Source organism: Gambusia affinis, linkage group LG21, assembly GCF_019740435.1.
Source record: "Gambusia affinis linkage group LG21, SWU_Gaff_1.0, whole genome shotgun sequence".
NCBI classification, from domain to species: Eukaryota; Metazoa; Chordata; class Actinopteri; order Cyprinodontiformes; family Poeciliidae; genus Gambusia; species Gambusia affinis.
Genome location: NC_057888.1, coordinates 23,633,286 through 23,654,561, shown reverse-complemented (window position 1 = coordinate 23,654,561; position 21,276 = coordinate 23,633,286). Strand labels below are relative to the sequence as shown.

Genomic DNA, 21,276 nt, shown 5'->3' with positions numbered 1-21,276 from the left:
GTCAATCAAATCGCTTCGGTAATGAGCAGCACTTGTCACGGTTCTGCTACTACTATCTCGGAAGTAGGTACAAAAATCTGAGAAAAGCCAGGCAGAACTGCGCTAGATCTGCTAATGGAAACAAATCTGATCAGGTCAGATCAGGACCATATAAGTTAGAGGCAGTCTAGTGGAAAAGTGCCTTCAGTTGCTCAGCAGCTAAGGTCTGAGCAACTGTTGATAACAGTGCACAACTTTGCTTATATTTAAAGCACAGCAGTAAGGACAGAGAGCTCACAGTTCAGATAAATACTGCAGTTTACAAGTCAGGCCCTTTTGGTTCATCAACCAAAGCTGCATAATCTGAAAGGACACCAATTGATCTCAGTGGATCCATTTATGTGATATAAAAAGTATGCAGTAAAGTTGTATGCTTTTACAACATTTAATGAGGAGCTATATTGTTGAATAGCTACTTTCTGAAATGGGCTTTTGACCAGAAACAAATTCCTGCTGATCTTCTGTGCAACAGTGCTTCAAAGCAAGATGAAATTACTTAATAGTAACTATTGTTTGAGAATTTCATTTCATTCATAAACTGAATATTTGCATTTAAACCAAACTTTGTAGGAACCTTAACTACATGCAAAATGTATGTTTTATAGATTATTGGTTCAGCACCTCAACCTCATCATATGGAGGTGTATGTTTTTGTACTGTTTTCAAGGGAGCTGTAAGACAGAATATAACAATACAATAAGCTCAGCTGAGATGAAAACCCACTGCATCACCATCATCATAATCACTGAGGATTTCAGACAGTGCAATTCTGAGCAGCTAACCAACAGGCTTAGGTTTTTACCAGAATCTAGTTATTTTGGATAATACATATGAAGAAACATCATGCATCCTTACTCTACATGATCTTCCATTCCTCCAGTTGCACATGAGTTTTGCTGGCATGATGGACACCACAGAACACCCACATCGATCCAAGCAGTGTTCTCATAATACGGTGGTTCTTCTTGTGACTCAGTTCATCTGCTCGCCTCATCACCCATCTAGGTGTAACAGTCTATATGTGTCTCTGTCTGAGCATGTGTTTCAGAGAGAGAAAGTGGATAGGTGTGTGTGCAGTCTACTGGAAGGCGAGTAGGAACATGAGCACTACATTTATGATAATAAGCAACATCATGATGACAAACACAACCACCTTTTGGGTATCTGGGGGTAGGTTACAGCGCAGAAGGGTGTTAAAGAATCCCATCTTCTGCCTGTTCCACCGCCCAGAGCCATTGCCACGAGCCATCAGTCCCCTGGTTTCCTCCTCTTCCTCCTCCTCAGCACCTGTTCCCTGTCGCCTTTCTCTGAGCACTGAGCCTCCACACCACACCGCGTCAGCTTGTCCCACTCCTTGACTACCTCTGTCGTCTTCTAAAACAGATAGCCACCTCCGCTCGGCTCCGACAGTCACCTCCCCTGCTTCTCCTGCCACTTTGCCGATGCTCAGCGTTGCCCCGGCCTGCCAGTGGAGGCTATGTGCCTATCTATATCTGTGTGTGAATCTGCAAAGCTATTTATGTATGTTCAGCACCATTCGTTCCTTTAATGATTCTTTCTTCTTTTAGAGCTCAGGAAACTCCCCTCTGTTTTCTTCGCTCTGCAGCCAGTTTAGGATTTCTTGTCCTTTGAGCTCCTCGTCTCAATCTCCATTTGGTCAGGATGTGAGGATGAAAACTGGGGGATGGGATACTCCTTCTCCTCGATACATGATCATGCCCCCTGGTTTCTGTTCTCTTCTTTTTCTTAGTGTCAGTCCGATGCTTTTCTAGCACATTCTTCTTTCACTCTGTCCTACTAATGCTCTAGACTGGCTGAACATTTTTTCTCTCTGAGCTTCTTCCTATCTCTCAATCTACCTTCTATCTCTGTTATGAGCTCACTCTAAAATGGAGCTCAGAGCTGCGTGAATCTGTGCTACCTCAACCATCCATCTAACAACCAGAATTGGGAGTCTTTTTTCCTCCTTTTTAACTGTGCCCACCCCTGCATCACTGGCAGCCAATCAGAATGTGCAGTGTGTCAGCACATCCTGGATACCGGACTGGTTGAGACAAGGGCATAACAACTCATGGGAGGGATTCAAGTAGAGTGGGGGTAGGGTAAGGAGCTGACAGGAGGAGGGGCAGGGTGTAGAGGAGGCCATGCAGGATAAAAAAAAAACTGATCTAAAACAAAAGTGTGTGCTGTTTTGTAACTGCATGGTTGCTGGGAATATAATATTCAATGTTAATAATAACATAATGAAAAGGTTAAGACAGGGGTGTCAAAGTCAAATGGACGGAGGGCCAAATAAAAAATTTAGCTACAAGCCGAGGGCCGGACTGATCGAATGTTCATTGAAATTTTTTTAAATGACGCATATAGTCTAGTGAACCTAATTGAACCTACTGAAAACCTAACAAATATATTCCAATATGATCAGATAAATAAAGCAATATTTTCTTATGGCTCTGTCAGTAATCTTTAATTTTCAACAGACACAACTGAAATATTTTTAAAATATAATTGGATTGAAATACAATAAAATAAAGTGCAAAAATCTATTAATCAAAAACAACACTTTCATCAAGGAGAAGTAACATGCAGTGAAAACAAATATTAAACTCAGTGTCCACCTTCCTTTTTGCCATTTTTGATGGGTATCTGAAAGTTAATTTTACCGACTGCTGTGCTAATAACCCTTCTAGACGGACGTGACACATCTAAATTTGCAGTACCGTAATTCCGCCACGTGGCGCTAAGTGGAAAAATTCCAACGGTTTCTGAAAGGGGAGACGTTGCACATTCCAGCAAGTATCGGGTTAATACGGTAACTTCGCAGCTGCAGCTGCAGAAAGTGTAATTAATCCGGGGGGCACTCATTTAATAGACGGTATATTTCGGCAATAACTTGGTGGATATTGAAAGTTCCGGTTGTTATGGATACATGGGTAAGTACATCATCTCACAGAACATTTAAAGAACTACTTACAGTTCAAATAAGGAAGATATTTTTTCAGGCAGGGGGTGCCGGCTTGCTGCGGTCTGCGGGCCGGTTCTAATAATAAATCAAGATCATCCCAGGGGCCGTAAAAAATCTTCTCGCGGGCCGGATGTGGCCCGCGGGCCTTGACTCTGACATATGTGGGTTAAGAGATTAATGCATAAGTTATTAGTTCTAAACCACATTTTTAAAATGGACTGAGCTTTCCCGGGCGAGGGAACACATAGTCCAAAGTTTGTCTCCATCATCGGGGTCTTCGGGCTGCACTTTGTCTGACCCCTCACCTGGGACCTGTCTGCCTTGGGTGACCCTACCAGGGGCATGAAGCCCCGGACAGCATAGCTCCCAGGATCATTGGAGCACTCAAACCCCTCCACCACGATAAGGTGGCAACCCAAGGAGGGCTGCCACCTTATTATTTCCATTTTTTTTCAAAAATATATCATTGTTGCTAAAAATCAACAAATTTCATATTGAGTGGTTGGATATTAATTTTCTTATCAAATTAAATGGTGTAACATTTTAGCTGATTCCTAAATTCCCCTTGAGTATATTGTGAGTTCTGCTTTTAATCAAGCTGAATTTTACAGAGGGCCGCACTGGGTTAACTCGTATCAATTAACTCCACACCATTTCTTTGTTCTGTCACAATTATCGATTTATTCCATTTTGATTATCATGCTCCAAAGTTTGCAAGGTCTGACCGCCCCTATCACCCGCTTCCTCATATACACAAAGCCAGCAGGTCAGCTGCTTTCCCATTCATACTTGATGACAGTTACGCCCACATGGACACACCCACCACCCCAGTGTCAAAGCTGCATGCTCCTGTCATATCAATAACTACTTATTTCATTCATATGGCTCTTACAGAGTCTCGGTGTAAACTTGTTTGTTATTAACTGTTTGGTGCAAAAAATGATTGAAAATTGATTTATTCACTGCATGTTTATGTCTGTTTGTGTTAGGTTGAGGTGGAACTGCACATTAAAACGGCCCTTTAAACCTTTCAGACCAACATAATAGAGACATAATCAAAACTGTCAGATGACTCATTACTCGGAGTTATTATCATGATAATAACTCAGAACTACTGCGGGAGGTTTTTAGAGGGAATGCAAAAGAAAAACAACATTTCCCATGTCCCCTGGAGGGCTCCGTACAGAAAGGCAGGCCCGGCGGCACAGAGTCAGCCGGGCCCCCCCTGGACTGGAAGCTGTTTGTTGTTTCTACCTCAGAATGACCAACTCCCTGTTATTCCTATATCAATTTGATACAGTAGGGGCTGTGGTTTTTTTCAGCCGTTACAACTGTTTAATCATTAACAAGTCATGACCTGTTTTTCTGAGCCGCCTTTAAACGCAACATGAACGCTGAGACGCTTGCACTGGGAGAAGCAGCAAAGACCTGCTGCTGCTGTGCAGAGCTAGTCAAATGTGTAAGAATCATTGCAGCAAGCCAGCAAAACGTAAAGAAATTTGCACAATTTTTCCCCAGACTAACATGCTGAGGTGAGTAAAGCTGTTCAATATAGGTATTGTTAGATAAAAGATGATTAGCTAATACCGATTTGGCACATTAAGCTTGTTAACAAGTAGCCTGTAGGCCACATATGTTGTCTATGTTCAAATGTGGGTAATACTTAAACACTGTTAGTGATGCTGATCACTAACAGTGAGCCGTAAAGACACACTGTACAGCAGGGTTGCCCATGGTTTTCAGATAGTTACTTACAGATGTTCAAGTCACAATGATCTACAGTCATATAGGGTCTAAAAACTCTGTTCCAAAATAAAATTTGTGGTTAAGGGTTAGCATAACTCTCTAGCAACACTGAGTAAGAGATGGACATGCACATCTTAAATTAGGCATCTCTCAGAGGGGACTTCTCAGGGGGTTTTCACAGAGTAAGTTGCAGAAGGGACTTAACTCAGCATAATGGCTATCTGACTTTCTGAAACCAAAAACTCAGGATATGCACATAATTACCCAATAACTTACTCAAGATTTTCACCTGAGAACAGACCCTTGTGGAACTTCTCATTTTTAAATTGGAGGAATTTTCCTGGCAACTTGTTCTTTATTATGGAGATAAGATGTTAATAGCTATTGTGAGTTGGTCCTGATACTGGTGAAAACCCATAATTTACCAGTTAGGGAATTATCTCCAAAATAAGTACCTCATTAATGGCCAGCTGCTCTCCCCCACCTCCTCCTGGGTGTCCAAATCGATGTCCAGAAGAACAAAACTCTTTGTACAAGAAATCCTCCTCACTGCCGAATTCGTCTCCATGCCCGACCTTTTCAGATGGCCCATTAGGAAAAACCAACGCTGATATAGGGAAGGAAAGGAGTGAGAAGTCAAAAAAAACAACAAACAAACAAAAAAAAACCAGGGAAAGTAAAATTAGCGGTTTCAACATTTTAACAAGCCAAAACATAGTAGATCAACTTACAGTGATGAGCAAAACCACAGTTTTTTAATGTAGAAATGTTCACCCACAAGCCTTTGTTGCCTCACACATCAAAGTATCCAAATAACTTCAGAACATTTATTTGAATAAATTATCTCAGTAACTACTAAGATCATTGGAAATTATCCAAAGAAATTTGAGAATTTATGAATAAATATGAAAACTATATGGCTAAAAAGTACTGAGCTTGTTTTTTTTACAATGCAAGTTATACTCCCACATAAATTAATATAAATATAAATATCTCTATTTCAGGGTACACACACATTTCTTGACAGAATTCCATACTATTCAAGACTTTAAATAAATATTACTTTATATATATATTTGACAATTTTAGGTATCAAAATGTCCCAGTACCAGCATTTAAAACATATACATTTACATACATTTATAAAACTTATTTCAGCTTCTGGTAAAAAAAGAAAAAAAAAGAAAAAAAAAAGACAAATTTACATGGTACTTGTTTCATAAGCCAGTTTATATTCTAAGGAATCACCTTTATAGAAACAGTTGTGTCAAACAACCTTTGATTTCACTTTCAATCAAACAAACAAAGGGAAAAGCTTTTGATTGTGTTATGAGTTTATGTTGCATTATGTGAGCGAACCAGGGACCAATTGAGGGTGTGGCTGTTTACCTGCTCCTAGTGGAGAAGGGAACCACGTTGTTTTTACTCCATTTTTCCATTTTATGGGGTTCTGAGTAAGATATCCACAGAAGCCAGGAGCAGGAACAGGAAACCCTATTGTTTTTGGTCTTTATTATTATTATTATTATTATTATTATTATTATTATTATTATTATTATTATTATTATTATTATTATTATTATTATTATTTTTATTCTCCACTAAAAAAACTACTGCAGCCTACCAACTGTAACTCATTACAACTTTTATTTGGTATCCAGCTTCAACAATGACAGAATATTTATACTGGGTAAATAATATGTGCTCTTAATTTTTAATGCTGTTTTCTACATGTATACTTCAATAGGACAGCATGAAAAAAAATCCATTGTAAAGGAGAAGCAAGTTTGGTTATTTGGTGTTATTTAGAGAATTTTAGCACAAACTGGGTTAGGGTTAAGGTTGACTTAAGAGAACCTTAAATTTTAGGTATCTTTTCTATTTTTGTACATGTAGAAAAAAAGAGAAACTAGAACTGCAATCAGTTACAATGGGCTCTTTGCCCCCTTGCACCTTCCCCTCATCAAATCTCCCCACTCCTGCACTTGTCTTGACCTGGGCTTCACCAGAGCACATTGACTGAGTAGGCAATTTTTCAGGAATTTTTTTCTGCTCCAAGAGCTTTCAAATGCAGGACAGTCCTGCACCAATGCACATTTGCATAGTGGGTGCAAATGCACCCAGTGTGAACAAGGATCCAATTAGCTAAACTATGTCTTGCACCACTTTCTTCCGGGAACAGACTGCTGCTCCAACTGAAGAGGATTTAATGCAAAGAAGTGTGGAAGTCAAATGACACAAAACACAAAACAATATATTCAAATCATATTATGGAATACAAAGCAGTATAGAAATCATACTATGACCAGAAAACATTATTTTATATAGCTACAATTGATTATAAATTTCATTAGGGTTCTGAGCCTGCGGGAGCAAGCAGACGGCCAATGAAAGGTATGGTCATTCCCCTGCTACCAGCGGAACAGGAAACCCTATTGTTTTTTGTATACGTTTCCATTATCGTTATTATCAGGGTTCTGAGACTGCAGAAACTCGGAAAACAAGCAATTGTTACCCTTGACAACAACACTGCTTCTTTTTATGTGGTTCAAGGAGGATCTGCATTACTGGGAATGGACCTAATAAAAGCACTGAAATGGACATTTAGCCATCATTCAACCCATGTTCCACCTCCTGAACACGCTTCTTCTGCTGCACCTGTGTTGATAACAAAGACAGATTCAGATTCTATTGGCTGTGTTGCTGGGTTTGTGCACAAAGTTAAAGTATGTGAGGATGCAGTCCTAGTTCAGCAAAATCTCAGACATTTTCCATTTGCAGTATGAGAAGCTATGTCAGAAGAACAGCACCCGCTTATGAAGGAGGGCATTATCGAACAGATTGATGCTTCTCCCTGGATTTCTCCTATTGTGGTCCCAACAAAAAAAGAAGGCAAACCAAGATTATGTGTTGACTTAAGAGAACCTAATAAAGCTATTGCTACTGATAGTCACCCTTTTCTCCACATGGGTGAGTTTTTAAATGAGCTCCAACCTCAGATTTATGGCAATCCTTCTTGATCCAGACCATAGTTCAGTTGTCCGTGATGCACCACCACCACATGATCTACCATCTCTGCTCTGCTTCCTGTGTTTGGTCTCATGGTACAGTAAATTCCTTCCCAATTTTGGTACAGTAGTGAAACCAATACAGGCTTGTAGTGAGAGAAACTCCTGACTCTGCTTTCATATGGACTAAAGGGGCCGATCAAAGCTTTGAGAAACTAAGAGATTTTTCCGAACAGTCCTGTTCTGGCTCTTTTGGACCCTTTTCTCCCAACCATTGTCACCACTATGTGTTGACTTAAGAGAACCTAAAACGCTTCAGACTATGCTTTGGGTGGTGTGTTGACCAGATAATACTGAACATGAAAATTATGGCATTTGCATCTCAAACTCTGGCCCCTACAGAATGAAAATACTCTACAGTGGAAGAGGAGGCTCATACTTGTGTGTGGGCTGTGGAAAAATTGAGGTCTTATCTCTGGGGCCGACGTTTCACACTAAGAACTGATCATTAGGCACTGACAACACTACTCGCTACCAAAGGCACTGGGCGTGCTGGAATAAGAGTCGTACATTGGTCTGCACGTTTACTGTGCTTCACCTATGATTTGGATTACAGGCCTGGATTACAAAATCAGGCTGCAGATTGTTTGTCATGGTTGCCACTCCCTATGGACTCTACTCCTTGCATCCATCATGTCAGCTCTGTCTGTAGCTGAGTTCACTTCTGCTTCCTCTCAATGCCATGACCTCACACTCCTCCGTGGACAGATAGAGAAGGGCTGGCCTACGTGCAAGAAGGATGTGGACCGTGTCTTAATACCATACTTCTACATTATGAATTAACTGTCTGCATCTCAGGATCTGGTCATGAGAGGTGAACATCAATACATCGTTCCTGTTGCTTTACGTGCTACTGTCATTCATCTAGCACATGAAACACAGCAAGGTCTTGTTAGCACAAAACAGAGACTTAGTGACCTCTACTGGTGCCCTCAGATGGACAAAATGGTTCAGTCTGTTATTTCTTCATGAACGACCTGCCAAATGAACAACAAATCTGCTCAAACTGCTCCTGCTCCTCTCCAACCCAATGAACAGCCTGACAACCATGGGAGAAAGTGGCTCTGGACATTGTGGGTCCCTTTGAAACTGTTGCTTCTTCATGTAGATTTGCAATAACATTAGTGGACTATTACAGCAAATGTCCAGAGGTGGCGTTTTCTCACACTGTAACTATTGATGTTATCACATTTCTGCACTCTATTTTCAGCAGAGAGGGTAACTCTGACTACATAGTCACTGATAATGGGCAGCAGTTTCTTTCCAGCTCTTTTGCGGATTTTCTCAGAGAAAGGGTAATATCTCATCTGCGTACAAGTGGGTATCATCCACAGTGCAATGGTGTTGTTTAAAGACGGAATAGAGTTCTTAAGGAATCAATCCTGACTGCTGAACACATGCAGAAAGTAAACTATTAAGACTAAACCATATACTGACAAGCACCATGGAAGAAAGAAACCAACATTCAAACCCAGAGACATGGTGAGGGTAAAAAGACCTGATCATGTTTGCAAAGGCTCATCAAGATTTACTCCACCACTGTCTGTTGAAAAGCAAATTGGAAGAACTTATGTACTCAGTGACAATAAAAGGTGGAATGCTGCCAGACTTTCATGCTATTCTGCAGATATCCCATTTAAAATGCTAAAACCAGAAAAGCATGACCCTGTGGTGCAAAGGAAATGTGCTAGAACTGTTGCTCCACTTGTGTGGTTCAAGGACTTTCAAACAAGTTAGAAAAATAAATACGTAAATGATTGTGGTACAATCTGACTTGCAAATACCTGGACTTTATTATAATAATAGTTACATTTGGTTATTCTGTTCTATAGTAATTTCAAGTGTTAGAGTTTAAGAAGTACAGGGTTACTGAATATATTTGTTTGGTTTTGCATACTTAAGTAACCACCTACTTTGATTTCAGCTAAGGTTATATTTGTGACATTCAAACCGTTAAATAAGGTTGATGTTTAGTCATATGCTAAATGGGTACATGCAATCTTTTCAAGTAAGGGGGACTGTTGTGTCTACCACTAGGTGGTGTACGAGAATAGTACTGATTGTAGAGAGAAGAGATAATATGAAGGAAAGGAATACCTGATGTTGGTGTACTGCAGAGCAAGTTAAGAATAAATGCTGTTAAGAAGAGTTCCTTGTCGCTTGTACTTTTACTTCGTCCTGGTTTTCAAACATAACACACATCACGATAAAATGTATTTTCCCGGGCCAGATTTTTACTGGAATTATCGTGATAGCCCAGCTCTGCACCATAATGTAGTAATTCTATCAAGCCACAAGATGGAGCCATATCCACATATATCTTGGCGAGCAACATGTCTGAACTTGAAAATATTCAGGCCTTGTCTAACTTTATCTATGTGGAATTCCAAGTTTAAATTAAATGAACATTTTAAGCAATCATATCTATATAAAGTAATGTTTTTTCAGCCTTAGTATGATTCAGATACTTTGTTTTGTCTCGCTTCAGTTTCACACAGTTTTGCATTAAATCCTCTTCAAATACAATCATCACTTACTTGAAGGAAGTGATGCAAGACACAGTTGAGCAAACTGTGGACATCAATAGAGAACAATGCCTCACATTAGGTTCAGCAGGATATTTATTTTCAGGACGTTGAGGATACCATTACAACTCCTTGCAGTTCTAATTCTATTTTGTGTTTTCTTGACACATTTAACAGACTGTGATTTGATATATATTTATATATTAATATTTTGTAATATACTGACTATTAGATAAATAGATAAAAACTTTATTAATCCCTTTGGGATTTACCTTCAGGGAAACTATAGTTCCTGTCTCTTACACACCACCAACACATCAAACAATACATCAATACTTAACTAAAATTTTTAAGTACATTAACAGCCCAATCCTGTAGTCCTTCTGTTTCTGTTGTACTCCTGTTAGCCCTTCTTCCAGACTCCAATGAAGAGTTGAAAAGTTTCATTGCACGAGGGACAAAGGAGTTCCTCAGCCTGTTGGTCCTGTACTTTGGAAGAAGCAATCTCCCACTGAACCTGCTTTCCTGGCTGGTGTTGTCCATAATAGCCTTGAGTTTCTGTAGGGTTCTCCTCTTTGCCACTGCTGCCAGAGAGTCCAGCCTTGTGCCAACCATTGAGCCAGTCTGTCTGACTTATTTCTCTAGCATGGAAAGGTCCCCAACACACCACAGCGTATAACAAGATGCCAGTGACAACAGACTGATAAAACAACCCAGCAGCTTTCCAAAGATGTTAAAGGATCTCTACATCCTGATCTGAACCTTCTTATAAAGCTGCTTGGTGTTGCTTGTCCAGTCTACCTTGTTGTCCAGCCACAGACCAAGATATTTATAAGTCTGCACAAGCTCCACCTCCTCCTCTCCTATCAGTTATTGACTGCAGTTTACGACCAGTTCTGAGAACTACAATCAGAGCTGAGCTGTGATCAACTCTGATTTCCCTTTCTGATGTCAAAGATATTTTGAAGAGGAAAAAGATGTTGCCACAGTCTGCAGTTCTCTGTCCATTCGTGTACCTTGTGCAACCTGTGTTGAGCCCTGAATTCTGCTCAGCAGTGCTGCCTTGTGTTTTGGACTATTTTGGATTTTTCTTCATTAAAAACATAATTATTTATCTTTACCTGGGTCTCAAGCGTCTGCTTCACCACATCACCACCGCATTTCAAGACAGTTCCTGCTGAAGTCAATGACCAGTCCCTTGGTCTCAGAAGTGTTTAGTTGTAGAACGTTTCTATGGCATTAGACAACAAAGCTCCTGTACTCCTTTTTGTTGTTCTTGATGCAACCCATGATGACAGTGTCATCAGCGTACATCTGAATATGATACATTTCAAAGTTATAATGGAAGTCTGAGGTGTACAGGGTGAAGAGGTTGGGTGACAGCACTGTCCCTTGCAGGGTTCCAATGTTGCTGGCCACAGTGTCAGAAGTGATGTTATTCATCCTGACGAACTGTGGTCTGTTGGTAAGGTAGCTGGAAATGCAGGTGACCAGGCAAGAGTCCTCTCACCATTCTATTAAAATAGAAAGTAAAAAAATAAATGCATGGAAACCAGCCCTGTGCCACGGCAGGCCTCTGTAGACAGAAGTGTCAAAAGACCTCTTGTCTCTCTATGGCATGGGCATAGGTTTGGGTATGGATGGTCGTGACATGTCCTGACCAATATTCAAGGGATATAAAATAGTCCAGACAAATTTTTGCCATATTAAAAAAAAAACCAAAAAAAAACACATGTATTTTTTAACAAAAACTAAATAAATAAACGAAAATCTACATTGATTAGTTTAATATTTCAATATACTACACAGTGGTAGCATTCATTTTAAAATTCGCTGTTATGAACTATGATGACCCATACCGCTATTGGCTCAAAGAACGTGGATCTACGTTCTTTGATTGGCTGCAACAGGCGGCGGCCAGCTGGCCACACGTGGAACGGAAGCTTGGTCCATGGTACTGAAAGTGAACTGTTGAGAAATCTGGTATGTAAATGTGAGATCTGTCCAGGTTCATGCAGAAAAACGGATCATAAAATGCCTAGGAGATTGCTACAGCCCTGTATGTTGATTAATAATGATTGCTTACTGTGTATTCTTTGTACAAGAATATGTACTAATATTTTTATATGTTGTAACAAGAAACTAGGATCAAATCATCTAATGTACTAATATTTTTATATGATTTTAATGATTGAAAGAACTTGTATGATTAAAGTTAGTACAGAATCAAAAGGAGAAGTATAAGGTTGGGGGGTGGAGGCTGACATATGCCGCTGTTGCAATTCGGAAAGTCCCAAAAAGTCACAAGCACATAATGTCACAATAGAGTCATTGTGTCCCAAATTGGAGTCTATTGCTCTCGGAAAGTCCCAAACGTCACAAGCACATTATCTCACAATCGGGTCATTGTGACCCAAGTTGCAGATGGTCAGGTTGCGCAACCATGAAGTTGCGCACAGACTGTTCTTTGTCTTTCTCTCTCTCTCTCCCTCGGTGCACTCCCCGGGGAGGGAGAAAAAGTATAAAAACATGAGAACGAGGTGATACGAGGTTCTTCGTCCCCGACGCTGAGACTCAACACAAGAGCGGCAAGAAGACCAGCAGAGGACTACGCCCTGGAACCAAGGAAAGCAAGAAACACCGAGGATCATCTCACGCCGGACAGAGGACAAGTTCCACCGACCCACTCTCTTGGTTCCTCATTGGATTTACGCACTCTGCACTCGACTCAACGATCTCAAAATACAACGCAACGGACTTGGGGAACTGAACAAAAGTCACAGGATCGACTGCGAGCTGTTCGGCTGGATATAGCAGACAGTTCATTTTGTTTCGGTTCCAAAGAGGATTTATGATTTAAAGACAAAGACTCTGACCAAGGACTACAAGGATTTCTGTTGCCCTGATCCAATTCCACCGATGGGTATGAGTTTTGCTGCACCCCAAAACCTTATTTGATAGACAGATGACAGTGTAAGGAAGTTTTTAGAGAAAGGTTAAATTGATCTAAATTTTATTGATTTTCTTTGTATGGTAACCTCGAGTAAATTCTGTATGCCTGTCATTTTCCCTGCTAAAGCTTGCTTAATAAATACACATATTTTAAAGTTCTGATTAGGTTGTGGACATTGAAATTAATTGAGTCAATTGAGTCAAAGTTCTTCTATTTATAGTAAAACCAGTATACATGATTCTAGTAATGTGGTGGCTTCGGACTTTCCTTTGGTGAGTGTAAATAATGACCCTGGGACTGAAATCTTAGTCACTAAATAAAATCTAGCCGTTAACAAGTGCCCGTTATATTTCAGAAAGAGAACTACCGTTAACAGAAGTGGTTATTGAAGCTATGCAGCTGTGAGGGCTACTCAGTTGATTGTTTCTTAACTGAAAAGGGTCATAACTTCTGGATAGGAGGTAGCCAGAGCTAGACGAGTCTCTTTCGCCACCAGTTTAAACAGATTATCTCTTTTAGATCGTGTTCAGGGTAAGACCCAGGCCTTAGAGATTTTCCGGACCTGTTAGACAGAGAACTGGTCAGGAGTCAGCCCGAGGAGTTGTGAGGAGAGGGCGGGGCTGGCTATTGCGCAGTAACAAACAGAACGTGTCTCCTTCTGAGTTTGAGTCTCCGAGACCATGTCGCCTCCCAAAAGGAAAAGGACGACAGACATTGGAAATTATTTCACTACCTCGGCTGTAAGTACAGTGAGTGGACCCATAAGTTAGATATCTATCACGCAACGCATTTGTTGTAAAGTCCAGTGTTTAGTATGGTCAGCACATAATGTGAGGTAGAATAGGTCCGTTAATTATGTAATATTTTTTCACATAGGATGCTCAGACAGCAGAGCAAGGGGCAGAGCAGAGCGATGGAGAGGTGGCTGGAGCTTCAGGGCTCCAGGTGAGATGTTAGTTCTCAGATATGTAATATACTGTGAAATTATCTCAGTAAATATGGCATTTGAAGTGTTAGTCTTAAGTTAAGCTAGTGTGAATACAAACCAGGTTATACTTTGTTTGCTCTATAGGAGGCAGTCAGTGTGAGTGGCAGTGACCAGGGAAGTCAAGGCAGCAGTGCCCTGGACATGGGGAGTGCGCCATACCAGCCTGATGTAAAATTCATTGCAGCACAGCAGCTGCCCAATAGAAGGTTGCTGTTTCAGGCCAAATGGTTTAGCCTCTTCCCATGGCTGCATTATAGTCCCACGATGCAAAAAGTTCTTTGTTTTGAGTGTGTCTAAACCTTTACCATCAAAACGACCTCCTTAGAAAAGAAACATGATCCTGCATTTTGCCTAAATGGTTTTGGCAATTGGAAAAATGCTTTTGAGAGCTTTACTCGGCATCAAAATTTGAGGGCACACCATCATGCCATCACCATCCATCCATCCATTCCTCTTCTTCCGCTTATCCGGGGTCGGGTCGCGGGGGTAGCAGCTTCAGAAGGGAGGCCCAGACTTCCCTCTCCCCAGCCACTTCCACCAGCTTCTCCGGAGGAATCCCAAGGCGTTCCCATGCCAGCCGAGAGACATAGTCCCTCCAGCGTGTCCTGGGTCTTCCCTGGGGCCTCCTCCCGGTGGGACGTGCCCGGAACACCTCACCAGGGAGGTGTCCAGGAGGCATCCTGACCAGATGCCCGAGCCACCTCAACTGGCCCCACTCGACGTGAAGGAGCAGCGGCTCTACTCTGAGTCCCTCCTGGATGACTGAGCTTCTCACCCTATCTCTAAGGGAGAGCCCAGCCACCCTGCGGAGAAAACCCATTTCGGCCGCTTGTATCCGCGATCTCGTTCTTTCGGTCATGACCCAAAGCTCATGACCATAGATGAGGGTGGGAACGTAGATCGACCGGTAAATCGAGAGCTTCGCTTTTTGGCTCAGCTCTCTCTTCACCACGACGGACCGGTACAGCGCCTGCTTGACGGCAGACGCTGCACCAATCCGCCTGTCGATCTCCCGCTCTCTTCTTCCCCCATTCGTGAACAAGATCCCGAGATACTTAAACTCCTCCACTTGGGGCAGGACACCCCCCCTGACCCGGAGAAGGCACTCTACCCTTTTCCGGCTCAAGACCATGGCTTCGGATTTGGAGGCACTGATCGCCATCCCCGCCGCTTCACACTCGGCTGCAATCACAGCCAAGTGCATTCAAAGTGCCGTCACTTTGAATGCAATGGAGCAAACTCCAGTCCATACACAGCTGGCCAGTGCTTTAGCCAAAACACAGCAGGATGCCAGGCACTGTCTTGTGGAAATTATGGAGTGTGTGAGGTATCTGGCTAGGCAGGCAATTGCAATGAGAGGGCATGCTTCAAATGAGGGTAACTTGTTCCACCTTGTGAAGTTAAAGGCAAAGGATGACCCAGTGCTAACTTCCTGGCTGACTCGCTGCCATGATTATGTAGGTCCCCAGTGCCAAAATGAATACTTGACTTTGTTTGGCCACACAATTGTGAGAGGAATTGCTGCAATGATTAGGTCCCTCCCTGTTGTCCAATTTTCTATCATTATGGATGGAACCCATGACATCCAGGGCAAAGAGCAGGTCTCTATATGCCTGAGGTATGTTAACCAAGACCTAGTGCCAGTGGAAGCATTTATCGGCTTGTATGATACAACATCTACAACTGGTGAACCGATGGCAAAACTAGCTCTGGACATGCTTCTCAGACTGAACCTGCCTATCTCAGGTGTGCGAGGACAGACATATGACGGGGCAGCAAATATGGCAGGCCGTTTTTCTGGCGCCCAGGCAGTGCTCAAAAAGGAGCAGCCCCTGGCATTGTATGTACATTGTAGCGCACATTGTGTCAACTTAATTACCCAATGTGCATGCAATTCTTCACCCTTACTGTGTGACACACTTCAGTGGGTCCATGAACTTGGAACACTGAGCAACCAATCTGGCAAATTTAGGCATTCTGGCACAGCATACTGTTCCAGAGGGGCCCACCAGGACAGTTAAACCACTCTGTCCCACAAGATGGACTGTCCGTGGGCAAGCTGTGCAGGTAGTCCTCAATGAATATGAGGCTATCCTAAACAGTCTGGAGGAAATGGCCTCACTCGGTTCTGACACAAGCACTAGGGCAAATGGTCTATTGGAGCGATTCCAAAAAGGGAAGACCATTTTAGGCCTCAATCTAGCCACAGAGGTGCTCGGAGAGCTTGAGTGTTTGAACAAATCCCTGCAGAACTGTTCCCAAACCATTGCTGGCATGCAGACTGCAGTTCAATATGTAAGATCAGCTATTCAGGAGAAAAGGACTGATGCAAAGTTTGCAGAATTGTTTGAGAAGTCAGTGCAGATGGTGGATACTTTGGGGATTGAAGCCATTGAAATTCCTCACCAAAGGAAACCCCCCAGGAGATATACTGGTCAGGCTAGTCATCATCAGCCAAAGACAGCAGAGGAATTCTACAGGTGTGAGTTTTTCAAGGTCTTGGACTGTTTTGATATGCAGTTCAAAGAGAGATTCAACCAACCTGATCTGGAGAAATTCAAACAGGTTTAGGATGTGCTCCTCACCCGTAAGGTTAATGACACTATTGTGGAGTACCCAGAGATTAACAGGGAGAATCTGGGGATTCAACTTTCCATGTTCCTTAACAAACATCCACTAAAATCAAGTGCAGAAGCAGCAGAGATACTGAGAGGGATGCCCAGGGAAGTTCGTGGCCTATTCAATCAGGTGGAGATGCTTGCTAGGCTGTTATTGGTGATCCCTGTGGCCTCAGCGGAAGCTGAAAGAAGCTTCAGTGCTTTGAAAAGGCTGAAAAACTGGTTGAGGTCGACAATGACCCAGCAGCGCCTTAACAACATCAGTGTATGCCATGTGCATCAAACAGCACTGGACCTCATGGATATCAAGCAAATTGGGCAGCAGTTTGTGTCTGTAAATGACAGACGGAGGCATGTGTTTGGTGCATTTAAATAACACTTTTTGCCAGTTGACAAAGGCAGACACACATGAGCATGCAACAAACATTGCAATAATACAGAGAAATTTATTCATGTTTATTTTTTTGTTAGTGCAATATATTATTTTATTTTATTATTGATTTATTTGTTATTTTATGAATCTTTTTTGTTCTTATCTGCAATTGTGTTTGTTGTATAATCAGTAGATCCAGAGGATATTTCTTTTTATCTTGCTTGTAATGTTAGCAGATCAGTTCAAGAACACTTTACTTTTTCCTTTTCAAAATTCAGCAGAGTATGACTGGATCTGGTTGCATACACAAGATGCACGATCAAGTTATGGTTATGGTTGGGGGGAGGGGGTTATTAAGCCAATATGGTGCCCCCCTCCCCACCCACACTGGTCAAAAATGGTCGTTGGTCAGTAAGTTGTAAGGTCCCCACCAAAACTTAGACCAAACCTACGCCCTTGCTCTATGGGAATGCAGAAACATGGGGAAAGCAAACCACTTTCTAGAAGTTCACCTGTGAAGACGTCAAACTTTTGAAACAAATGTTTGTCCTGGCCAGCAGGTTAAAAGAAATAAGTTTAGAGTTCTTGAGTCTCTTTTGGAGTCTTACTCCCAGGACAGGGCTTTGGGATTCAGGTCTTACTTTTGTAGTGGGGATTAGTTTTAATCTATACAGGGTGGGAATTTGGCAGCATTGTCTCCAGCAGTGGTGTTTCCTGCACAAGGAATCAAACTCAATCAATCAAACTTTATTTGTATAGCACATTTCAGCAGCAAGGCATTTCAAAGTGCTTTACATCAAATCAAACACAAAAATACAATGCAACATAGAATCAACAATAAAAACACAAAATTAAGTCAGATTCCGTCAATAAATTTGCAATTGATTACGTTTCGAATACACAAGTGGGTTTTTAGTTGAGATTTAAAGGAAGTCAGTGTTTCAGCTGTTTTACAGTTTTCTGGAAGTTTGTTCCAGATTTTTGGTGCATAGATGCTGAATGCTGCTTCTCCTCGTTTGGTTCTGGTTCTGGGGATGCAGAGCAGAACCAGAACCTGAGAGTTCTGGAAGGTTGATACAACAGCAGCAGATCTTTAATGTATTGTGGTGCTAAACCATTCAGTGATTTATAAACCAACAACAGTATTTTAAAGTCTATTCTCTGAGCGACAGGGAGCCAGTGGAGGGACTTTAAAACTGGTGTTATGTGCTCTATCTTCCTGGTTTTAGTGAGAACGCGAGCAGCAGCATTTTGGATCAGCTGCAGCTGTTTCATTGATTTGTTGGACAGACCTGTGAAGACGCTGTTACAATAATCAATACGACTGAAGATAAACGCATGGATGAGTTTCTCTAGATCTGGCTGAGACATTAGTCCTTTAATCCTGGAAATGTTCTTCAGGTGATAGAAGGTCGTCTTTGTGACTGTCTGTACGTGGCTCTGAATGTTCAAGTCAGAGTCCATCACTACTCCCAGGTTTCGGGCTGATCACTGGTTTTTAGTTGTAATAACTGAAGCTGTGCACTGACTCTAGATCTATAGTTCTAGATTGTTCCTCTTTAGGTCCAAAAATAATAACTTCAGTTTTGTTTTTGTTCAGCTGGAGAAAGTTTTGGCACATACACACATTTATCTGTTCTAAGCATCTGTTCAGTGATTGGATGGGGTCAAAAGTCACCTGCTGACATCATAATGTAGAGCTGTGTGTCATCCACATAGTTATGGTAGCTAATATTATTTCCTGTTATAACCTGAGCTAGTGGGAGCATATAGATATTGAATAAGAGGGATCCTAGGATTGAACCTTGGGGTACCCCACATGTGACCTTTGACCTCTTTGATGAGAAGTTTCCAATTGAAACAAAGAAATCCCTGTTCTTTATGTACGATTCAAACCAGTTAAGCACTGGACCGGAGAGTCCTACCCAACTCTCCAGTCCATTCAGTAATATGTCATGGTCAACAGTGTCAAAAGCTGCACTGAGGTCCAACAGAACCAGCACTGTGGTTCTCCCACAGTCCGTATTTATATGGATGTCATTGAACACTTTTACGAGGGCAGTTTCTGTGCTGTGGTGAGACCGGAAACCAGATTGGAAGGAGTCAAAGCAGTTGGTTATCGTTGGGAAGCTATTTAACTGTTTACACACAACTTTTTCAATAACTTTGCTGATGAATGGGAGGTCAGAGGTCGGCTTGTAATTCTGCAGTAGTGATTTGTCCAGGTTGTTCTTTTTTATAAGTGGTTTGATTACTGCCATTTTCAAAGCCTGGGGGAAAACGCCTGATGAGAGCGATGAGTTACTATTTGGATCAGATCAGTAGCAACAACAGGCAGAACTTTCTTAAAGAAATGTGTGGGTAGGACATCCAGACAGCAGGAACTGGAGCTGAGTTGACTTATAATTTCCTCTAGGGTTTTATAATTAAGTAGTTGAAATTGGGTCATTTTTCCTTTTTCCTGTATCTGTTTTGTTTGGGCACAGCGTTGGTACTGACTTTATAGTGGATGTGCAGATTAATCCTCAGATTTTTTGAATTTTCTCTGAAAAGAAACTGGAAAACTGGTTGCAGGCAGTAATAGACTGAAATTCAGGTGGTAACGTGATAGGAGGATTTGTGAGCCTGTCAACTGTTGCAAATACAGCTCGAGCATTATTAATGTTTTTGTTTATGACATCTGCAAGGAAGGCCTGTCTTGCATGTTTGAGTGTTAAATGATAGTAACGTAGTTTTTCTTTATAGATGTCATAGTGAATGTGAAGTTGAGTTTTACGCCATTTTTTTTCTGCCCTACGGCAGAGTTGTCTTGCAGATCTAGGCAGGAATGCTTGAAGATGCACTTAGTAGTGTATGGATAGTCCTTGAACCAAAATGGAATCCAACAGAGAATTCCTGCCTACAGAGAGAGAACATTCAAACTTTACTCAAAAAAAAAAATCGGAGGACAGGATTTTCAACCCAAAACCTTCCTGCTGAAAGGCAACAGTGCTACTGTGGCAAGAATCTAAACCCAGTTCTAGATACAAGGGGAAGCAAATACCCAAGAAAACAGCAAGCAAAAAATTGATTTTAACTTTGTGTTTAACCTTCACCTTTATGATGGACTCAGTAAAACAGATTTTTCCTTTTTTCAGAAAAAATACAGAATCTAACAATTGTCTTTAAAGTCCCAAGTTGAGTGGCCACTTTTAGTAACAGGAGCCACAGATTGGGTCCAATTTGCTGTGCTGCGTCTGGTGGAGGTGAACTATCTGCAGTGTACAGCATACAGCTGACTCTAGAAAAGCTCCAGCACTGCTTCGCTCCTCTGCCATGCCATGCCCCTTTCATCCCGATCCAGCTGGATAAGACAGAGTGCTACTCACAGGCGCAGGCAGAGGTTTCCCTCTGAACTAAATCCACCTTCCTGGACTCTACACCAGGCGTTCGTTCGTTCCTCACGCTGGAGCGCATATGTCTCAGTAGCCCATCAAATCAGTACACCTCCTCTTTCCACCCCACCTCCTTTTATTTGGGCTCAATCAGTCTCTGCCGACACATATTGGCAGCCAATTACTGAGCTCCACCTCCTTTGATGGGTTTTGTTTATTTTCCTCTTTAACAACTTGAACACACTGAACTGACGGTGGTTGTCAAAGTGTTTAGGGACTTCACAAAAAAGTCTCAACAAATAGATAGTTGTGAATTGCCACTACATAAATAAACTGAACTGAATTGAAATACAGCTTACAGGCAGGACTTTTAGTGATAATAAAGAACCACTGTAGCTCCATACATTAAATTAAATGACAACTGATATTAAAACAAATAGCACTAAGATGATAGCTAATGCTTCCAGTACCTCTTTGATTTATTAATTATGCGAGGGCTTCATTTTTTTAAAGTTTGGTCTTCATTAGCTGAGTAACAGCTTACTCTGCAGTCAGTCACCATGACCCCAACTTCAACTCTGGTAATATCTAGCTTACCCATCAGGGGATCACAGTCCAATTTTAGGG

General features: G+C 41.6%; 1 protein-coding gene across 3 annotated transcripts in view; it reads right to left on the bottom strand.

Moving 5' to 3' along the window:
- arhgef4 (Rho guanine nucleotide exchange factor (GEF) 4) overlaps positions 1 to 21,276 on the bottom strand; it is a 64,399-nt gene that overhangs the window by 20,861 nt on the left and 22,262 nt on the right. For 2 of the 3 annotated variants that reach the window (XM_044104563.1, XM_044104562.1), the window contains one exon: positions 5,206 to 5,357. In XM_044104563.1, the coding sequence (XP_043960498.1) occupies positions 5,206 to 5,357 (152 nt within the window). Of the gene's footprint in view, positions 1 to 894; positions 1,983 to 5,205; positions 5,358 to 21,276 lie in introns of those variants that run through there. The other variant, XM_044104564.1, reaches the window with a different exon arrangement.